At 39.6% G+C, this 9633-nt stretch overlaps 1 protein-coding gene across 1 annotated transcript; it reads right to left on the bottom strand.

Moving 5' to 3' along the window:
• Window positions 1-4338: 4338 nt before the first annotated feature.
• On the bottom strand, window positions 4339-6927 carry LOC135504973 (homeobox protein Dlx3b-like). Its single transcript, XM_064923954.1, has 3 exons — window positions 6401-6927; window positions 5381-5565; window positions 4339-5105 (listed from the first exon to the last, which is right to left on the bottom strand). Exons 1-3 carry the CDS (start codon window positions 6741-6743, stop codon window positions 4794-4796), a joined length of 840 nt encoding a protein of 279 aa, XP_064780026.1. The 5' UTR covers window positions 6744-6927; the 3' UTR covers window positions 4339-4793.
• Window positions 6928-9633: the final 2706 nt, after the last annotated feature.

Raw genomic sequence — 9633 nt, 5'->3', positions numbered from 1 at the left:
ATTATCAGGCAGATTCAAGGGAGCCTCAAAAGACTGTTCATGCGAATGACATTGTAGGTTACAGAAGGGGAATGGAGAGTTGGAGATGGGTTATGATATGGATAAAATAAGTTATAATGGATCAAAGGCCTGGCTGGCTTATCAGGATCGGAGGTTGCACTGGAAACGTCAATGTGCTGTCATTACTCAAAACGTTTTATGATACCCCTTGCACTTATATCTGAGTACAGTTACATAAACTTTTTTTTTTACTCAAACCATAGTCACTGTGACCCTGTAGGAGGTCCAGATTTGACTTGTATCAGCTTGAACATGTTAAGTAACGCCCCCCACCAAGCCACGCCCCCAATATAATTTCCCAGTGTGCCTTGCATTTTTGAGTGAATTGTGAAGTTTTCAGCCATGACTGCTTGTGTTAGTGACAGAGACATGCAGTACATGGTTCTTGAATTCATTAACTTTCAGTCCTGTGGCCTTCATCAAGTGAGTTCCTAAGCAAATCTTATCATTATAATTCAACTCTGTATGACAATACATATCTCTTAAGGCCTTATTTTGAGGCCTAGCAAATTTCTGGTAACTTTCCCCAAAATCCTAGATTTCCAGGAATCTTTCAACCAGGATTTCTGGAAAACCTGGGAAATATACACGAATTCTGTAACCAGAACTGCAAGTCACATTCTGCTGGTTTGCAAAGTTATGTGGAATTCCTTTTAGAATCCAGCCAGTTAGGATATCCAACATTTGGAATTTCTATTCACCTGCAACCTGCATTCATAATGGTTGCCAGGATTAGGAACAGTGTGAAGAAACTACCTAAACCATTTAAACTGGAAAAAACATTTCAGTAACGGATACAAAAGATCAAACTAAATGATTGTGTTAGTGTTGTTATTTATCTTTCAGTAGCATAAGATTAATCAATCAATCACTCAATGTCCATGAAAACCAAGATATTAAAACCAAGAGATTAAAAACAAATCTACCTGCAGTAGAGCAAGCTGGAAAAAAAGTACATTTGTTGTCATTCATTAAAAAAAATAGAGTTGATGTGACTTCTCATTTAGTTTTGAGTCCATACCACCATTTTTTTAAAGTAACAATGACATTTCATTGACTTTGAGTTCAACTTACTACAAGTATTTGAGTTAAAAATGCCTTGGGGTTTACAGTGTCTGTTGGATTTTAATTGCAGGATAGCAATGAGAAGGAAAATGGGGATGTTATTACAGTCAATCCCAGTTGCTTCGGCGGCAGCTGAATAGCAAAGCTGCTTTATGGTGATTATTGTTATTAACTTGAGTGATCTGACATCTAGTGTAATTGTGTGCACCTTCCCGTTTGGAGAGAATGACCAGGTTTGGTTTCATTTGAGGGAATGGTTGACTCCTGGGCACAATGATACACTTTGGAGGGATTAGATTTATGACACACACGCGCACGACACACACATCCATCCCATTGGGCACAAACTGGTTGAATCAAAATCATTTCACAAACACACACATACACACACACACACACACCACACACACACACACACACACACACACACACACACACACACACACACACACACACACACACACACACACACACACACACACACACACACACACACACACACACACACACACACACAGAGAGAGAGAGAGACAAACATCAACCTTTGCAAACAACAAAAAGTAAAAAATATGATGAAACTCCCATCCATGTCTGTGCTGGCAGCCTCCCAAATAAATGCCACAATCACGGTTTATCAAATCCACCAATAATCACGATCTAACTGGCTTTGGTATCACCACCTTCCATAGCCCTGAGGTCAACTGGGGTTCAGGAGTCCGCAGCTGTCAAGAATGGTTTTCTCATTTCATTTACATTTTCAGCAAAATTGTGCTGGTGAGTGATTCCAATGCAAGGGGGAGATATCAGGATTTGAATACGTGTGGGCAGCTGCAAACAGTCTTTCCATGGCTACATTTGCCATCCTGACTACATGTCAACCCCTAGTTCAACCCATTCCCTGGAACCCCAGAGATCTCTGTGACACTGTGCTGTTGACTGTTACTGTGCTAAGGGGAGGAGAAGAGCTCAGGATCCTTGGCACAATTCCTAATGATGGCTGTTCTGATGTGTTGCCATGCGGTGTCACATTCAAGTTCAACAGTTCACGAGCAGCCAGGGCACTTATACTTGCTCAAGTTTTGAAATTATATAGACACCTTTGTGAAAGCTTCGGCCCACACACACCAGCCCAGAGCCAGAAGCCACCCGGTGCATTTGTCTTCAGCAGAAATAGATCCCCTGACGACATATAAGCAAATAGTGTGTCCATGGGCCACACATGGTGAGGGAGGCACAGAGGGAAGGTCATGTGTGTATATTTGAGATGTCAAAGATAGCAGATATATATATATATATATATATATAGTGTGTGTATCATGTCAGCCATTTTGGATCATGAGACTTACACTAATAACCTAAAGTAAATTCATGTTACTGTAATTACAAGCAAAAATAGTCAGTGGTCCTATATGGCTTGAAATTGGATGGTAATGACTAAAGTGCTATATGTGGCTTAACTGATTTTGAAAGTGAATAGTTTGTCAAGTGTGTTATGTTGCATAGTGAAATCAATTGAATTTCTGTATTTAAATTATGGCATTTATTCTTATTACAAATCTCAAACAATTGTATTGTGTAAACAACTGTATCGGGGACCCAACATGCAACAGTTAAATAAATATATTTTATTTATTCTAAGCTTACAGAATTATTAAATTCTCTCCCAAGTTAAATTGCTTTGTCTGAACATTCAATATCACATACAAATTCAGTAGGTTCCTATACAATGAACATAAAATTGATATACAAATCAAAACGACAAAACGTTGGGGTTAAGCGCAAGGAAAGTGTCACTCAAGCCGATTACTGTAGCCTACCCATGAGAATGGAGAAACGGAGCTTCCCAATGGAAAAAAAACATCGGTCCTAATGTGAGCAAAGCATAGCATGGCAGATAGGTAAAAACACTGTACTTTGTAAAGCAATTGTCTTCTGAATCTGATTGAAGAAAGCAACGTTCAAAAACCTGTTAATAATCGCTCTATTTTGAAAACATTTCAAGCAAGCCTTGATATATGCAATATGCTGCCATTGTCAACACTTACTGCTGAAATTATTGCGCTGTCTTAGATTTAGGTTACATAAAATACATCATTAATTTAAATTTACCATAATATCCGAATAGTCAGCATATTATTTCCTTCAGATTCCACAGAGTGAATTTGCTGTACTCGTAAAATAATTTTTGTGCGCATTGGCGCCCATGCGCGGTTTGTATATCGTATGATTTTAGCAAGATACTTGACAACCTTGAGGTTATGTGGTCAGTGTTAAGGGCATGCGAATTTAAAAAAATGAAATAGAGACATCAATTATTGTAGTTTGTGATAAGAAGTCAAATTCTTATTATGTAAAAGACGATATATATTGCACAAGTTATGTTATGAAATACCTCTGACATCTTGCCAATATATTACATTGGTGACAGTTTTATTTAAGAAATGTGATGATTGATGTTGAATTTTGCTTATGAGATAATCAAGTCCTCATCTTTTTTTCTCAAAATGTTATAATTCAAGATGTAATTGGTTTAATTTCCTATAGGTCTGTGCACACACGGACGCAATGCAAACACGCCCGCACACGCACACACACACACGCACGCACACACACACACACACACACACACACACACACACACACACACACACACACACACTGAATTACTCCAGCAAGTAATGGGTAAAAAATATTTGCCGCATTTTCTATCCTCTGATGCTCTTGTTTTGGGTCTATGAGTGTGTCGGTGTTTGTGTGTGTGTATCCCTGAGGCAACCCCCCCCCCCCGTCGGCTGTATTCTTCCCTGTTATCTGGCAAAAGTAACACTAGTAAAATCAAGCGACTCCATCATGTCTGCTTGCCTTTCGCCTCCTACAACCTCTTTGCACGCAGACTAAAAACCAAACCTGCACCTATACTGACTGCATCAAGCTTCAGGGAGGCAGGCAAGCTGTCATACCGACAGATTTAACTCTTTCCGGATGTTGGCCATAAAATATTTGGGGCAACACTCAGCAATGAAGAAAACAATTATATAAATTAAACATTTACGATATATATCAACAAATCTCAGATAAGCAGATAAGCTGCCATGTTTTTCTATTTTGTGTCTGTTAATTATTTTCGACTGGACCAGCGAAATACAGAAGAAACATCATGTATTTATTTATACGTGATTCAAGTGAGTAAAAACATAAGTTAAAAACACAATATTCAATCGATATCTTTATTCGTTTTGACAGAAATGCAATAATAACATACTAATTACAACATTAATATAAAAAGGTTCGCAGCACCACAGTGCGGTATTTCCACTCCAAACAAATATGATCTTAGTGGTTCTGCTTTCTATTAACACCTATGTACAGCCTTCGACATTTTGTACACATCGATATAAATTATGACCTGAGTTTCTGACGCATGTTCTGCAAACCCATATCCACGATTTAATATGGATCAACTGAACAGTTTTGCCATTATTCTTCCCGTGTTAGGTAAACTAGCCTACAGTAAAAATGGTTTACCCCGCTTTTCAGGGAAATACCTACTTTCACTTTTGTCAGGTCTACGTCCAAAACAAGCCAGCGCCAGTTTATACTTTTTAGAGCTCTGGTAAGTTCAGTTGATGTGGAAGGGCCTCGTATTAAAACTCTATGTTTAGTCTTTGTTAATAAACAGCCCCAACGCTTTGCTGTGGTACTGGGTGATGCACTGCGCCGGGGTGCTGTAGATGCGATCCCTGTTGGTACCAGTGGTTGTTATAATCCTGCAGGTAGGGGGGCGATGAGCTGAGGGGCGGCTGCGGGACTTGGGGCCTGCTGGCGGGTGTGGTGAGAGAGTTATTGTCCCAGACCGTCGGCGATGACGGGGAGTTGCACGCCATGGAATCGCTGGCATTTGGACTGTGGTCAAGGGGAATCTCGCCGTTCTTGTAAAGCTTCTTGAATTTGGACCTCCGGTTTTGGAACCAAATCTTGACCTGTTAGGAAGGAGATGAATGTTATAAGTCTAAAAGTCATGTTCAAACAATGAACATCGTAATTTTGATAAAGGTAGACCTCCAGGTCTACGTTATAAGGATACCTGCCTCAAGAACATACAACCAAAACGTTTTTTGTGTGAGCCTTTGTTGTAGTTGTCAATATTCAAATGCAATATTTTAATAAACTATGCTTTTTTCTTTTCTTGTTTTTATTTTTTTTACAATACATTGAAACAATAGCGTAGGCTTCCTATGAATCATTTGATATTTACCTGTGTCTGTGTCAGACCGAGTTGAGCCGCAAGTTCGGCTCTCTCCGGGAGGGCGAGGTACTGCGCTTTCTGAAAACGTCTCTGCAACGCTGCTAGTTGGTAGCTCGAGTAAATTGTTCTCGGCTTGCGGATTTTTTTGGGTTTTCCATTCACCATACGAACTTCAGGCTCGGGTTCTTCTTTCACTATAAAGAAAGATGCAAAAATTGTATCATTAGTTCTCAGTATCAGTTTAGGAAAAACATTTAACACTGCAGAAAACAATGTAATAATAATACTTATAATAATAATAAGTTATAATCAATAAAAATGGCATGTTATACGTGTAATAATATATTATTACTATTATCATTATTACATTGGTATATGCTAGTTGATGTAGCAATAGCAATATTTCCATGTTGCAATGCTAAAATGGAAAAAGTCTCGGTCATGCTCAACCTGCTATAATAACCTCAAAAGTCGGTCAATATTTTATATAATATCCCAAAATATCTGGCAAGTGATTCACATACAGTTGCTATCACTGCAATTACTAACCATAATGGTTTATGACTAGCTGTTAATAACTGGCTATATTCTTCATCAAAGGCTATCAATTAGCAGCTTGGTTTCAACTTCAGTATTGTGTTTTACTCTATAGTAACTTGCAATAAATCCCACCTATACAAAATCTGATTTTAACAGTTGAAATGAATTATATGTCTGAAACCCAGATATGACTATGACAGAGCAGGACGCCCTTTAATTGTTTTCGGTCTCTCTGCTATTTCCTTCTATTTCGTTTAACTGGAATAGTCAACCAATATATGTTAGATGGTTCTCATATAGAGCAGACCTATACCACATAAAACTACCTAAGAGACTACCTGAATGTTTTTTTTCACAGTATGTATGTAGCCTATCCGTCTTTCTCCTCCTCTCTCTATTTACGCAAACACGGAAACGATTCAGTTGTTAATACTCCGAAATGAGGCAAAATATAACACAGAAATAATTCAAATATCTTTCAGTATTTACCTGAGCTTTGAGGTGAAGCCTGCAGATGATCTCTGTTGTAATGTCCATATTGTCTGTAGGCATTTGTGTAAGGGTATTCAGACTTGGTGGGATAAACTCCAGCACCACCCATTCCATTCAGATTGAATTGGTGATGGTATGCATTCATTTGTTGCCCGTATGTTTGACTCTGATAATATTCGTGATGGCTGTGAGCCGTTTGTCCACTGTAGTAACCCATGTCCGTGACTGAGGACTCGGGAAGAGTCGGAGAGTCCTTGGAGCTCGGATGGCAACTCATAGATCCGGGGAGATCGGTCAAAATGCTCGCTATCTTCTTTTCATAAATCTGTCCACTCATCATGGGTAGACAAGAAAGTCCACGATAATTCGTAAATACAGAACGTTTGTTCAGTAGTGTTAAAATAAATCGCAATGAAGAGATATAGTCAGTAGCGCGTCCTAAACGCAAGTCCTTGGAGAGCAAGTCCTCAAACTCTCCTATCTGTAGTAACTCCGTTGTGGCAGCGCTCCCCCCGGTGAAAATGAATTATAGAGCGCTGGGATGGATACTGCGTTTTCATTGGCTCCAGTCAATATTTTTTGTCTCTCCCTCTTGGCCTCAAGGCGAAATAGTTGCGCTCAGTATGAAAAACCTACACTTGGCCAAAAGTGCCTAAACACGCATGCCTTTTGGCGAGTCAGGTCTGGCTTTTTGAGGCAAGTTGGAGTTATTTTGCTGTTGACAACACCACTCAAAAACATAGCAAAAAAGCTATAAACAAAATTTGCATGGCTTTGCATGATCCTGTGCTTTGTTTGAAATGGAGCTCAACGAGTACTGGCACTCTTGTGGCCTACTACGTATCCCACTGTAGCCAGAACGTCTGTCTCATTACTTGTCCTTGTCCTTAGCTCCTTGAAGAGCTAAGATACAGAATTAAGACATCGTATTTACTTATTCAAAGGGGGGCAAACGGTGCCCCTAGCCTATCCATTCTCATTCAAAATGAGAAGAGATCAAACGGATAAGGAAACCATTACATTGATGTCTTTGGGGAAATTATTTTGTTGTGTGTGTGTGTGTGTGTGTGTTTGTGTGTGTGTGTGTGTGCATGCGTGCGTGCCTGTGTGTGTGTGTGTGTGTGTGCGTGTTCCAAAATCTATGTAAATCTCCAAAAACAACAAACTGTTACTGTTATTGTCATTCTGTTAAAGGAGTGCTCATTGATTCGGTCTCAAAAATGATGTGAAGTAGATGCATGAAGTAACATTACATCCAGGTTCTGTAGTTTTTTTTTGGTGATATTATCATCATCCCGGCTTTAGACTATCTTAAGGTTCTAGTCATTTTAAAAACCTTCCATGATATTCTATGCCATTATTTTTTTTAAACAAAAAACACACAAAAAAGTCTTGTTGAAAGCATGGGCAACACTGCTCCCTACTGTATGGTTGAATGATTGTGGAGAAAGGTGCTCATATATATGGTACCAGTCAAAGGTTTGGACACACATACTCATTCAAGGGTTTTTGTTTATTTGCACTATTTTCTACATTGTAAAATAATAGTGAAGACATCAAAACTATGAAATAACCAAGTAACCAAAAAAGTGTTAAACAAATCAAAATGTATTTCATATTTGAGATTCATGAAAGTAGCCACCCTTTGCCTTGACGACAGCTTTGCACATTCTTGGCATTCTCTCAACCAGCTTCATGAGGAATGCTTTTCCAACAGTCTTGAAGGAGTTCCTACATATATATGCTGAGCACTTGTTGGCTGCTTTTCCTTCACTCTGCGGTCCAACTCATCCCAAACCATCTCAATTGGGTTGATGTCGGGTGATTGTGGAGGCCAGGTCATCTGATGCAGCACTTCATCACTCTCCTTGGTCAAATAGCTCTTACACAGCCTGGAGGTGTGTTTTGGGACATTGTCCTGTTAAAAAAACAAATGATAGTCGTACTAAGCACCATCCAGATGGAATGGCGTATCGCTGCAGAATGCTGTGGTAGCCATGTTGGTTAAGTGTGCCTTGAATTCTAAATAAATCACTGACATTGTCACCAGCAGAGCACCCCCACACCATCACACTTCCTCCTCCATGCAGTTAACTCTAATAAACCTATCCTCTGCAGCAGAGGTAACTCTTGGTTTTCCTTTCCTGAGGCAGTCCTCATGAGAGCCAGTTTCATCATAGCCATTGATGGTTTTTGCAACTGCACTTGAAGACACTTTCAAAGTTCTTGACATTTTCCGGATTGACTGACCTTCATGTCTTAAAGTAATGATGGACTGTCGTTTCTATTTCCTTATTTCAGCTGTTCTTGCCATAATATGGACTTGGTCTTTTACCAAATTGGGCTATCTTCTGTATTTTTTATATTTTTTATTTCACCTTTATTTAACCAGGTAGGCCAGTTGAGAACACGTTCTCATTTACAACTGCGATTTGGCCAAGATAAAGCAAAGCAGTGCGACACAAACAACAACACAGAGTTACACATGGAATAAACAAACATACAGTCAATAACACAATATAAAATTATATATACAGTGTGTGCAAATGAGGTTAGATAAGGGAGGTAAGGCAATAGGCCATAGTGGCAAAATAATTGCAATTTTGCAATTAAACACTGGAGTGATAGATGTGCAGAAGATGAATGTGCAAGTAGGGATACTGGGGTGCAAAGGAGCAAAAAAATAAATAACAGTATGGGGATGAGGTAGTTGGATGGGCTATTTACAGATGGGCTATTTACAGTTGGAGGGGCTATGTACAGGTGCAGTGATCTGTGAGCTGCTCTGACAGCTGGTGCTTAAAGTTAGAAAGGGAGATATGAGTCTCCAGCTTCAGTGATTATTGCAATTTGTTCCAGTCATTGGCAGCAGAGAACTGGAAGGAAAGGCGGCCAAAAGAGGAATTGGCTTTGGGGGTGGCCAGTGAAATATACCTGCTGGAGCGTGTGCTATGGGTGGTTGCTGCTATGGTGACCAGTGAGCTGAGATAAGGCAGGGCTTTACCTAGCAAAGACTTATAGATGACCTGGAGCCAGTGGTTTTAGCGACGAATATGAAGCGAGGGCCAGCCAACGAAAGCATACAGGTTGCAATGGTGGGTAGTATATGGGACTTTGGTGACAAAACGGATGGTCAGTTTTACGAGGGTATGTTTGGCAGCATGAGTGAAGGATGCTTTGTTGCAAAATAGGAAGCCGATTCTAGATTGAATTTAGGATTGGAGATGCTT

The sequence above is a fragment of the Oncorhynchus masou genome, chromosome 18, assembly GCF_036934945.1.
Source record: "Oncorhynchus masou masou isolate Uvic2021 chromosome 18, UVic_Omas_1.1, whole genome shotgun sequence".
NCBI classification, from domain to species: Eukaryota; Metazoa; Chordata; class Actinopteri; order Salmoniformes; family Salmonidae; genus Oncorhynchus; species Oncorhynchus masou.
The sequence above is the reverse complement of the archived record's forward strand: the minus strand, read 5'-3'. Positions and strand labels throughout refer to the sequence as shown.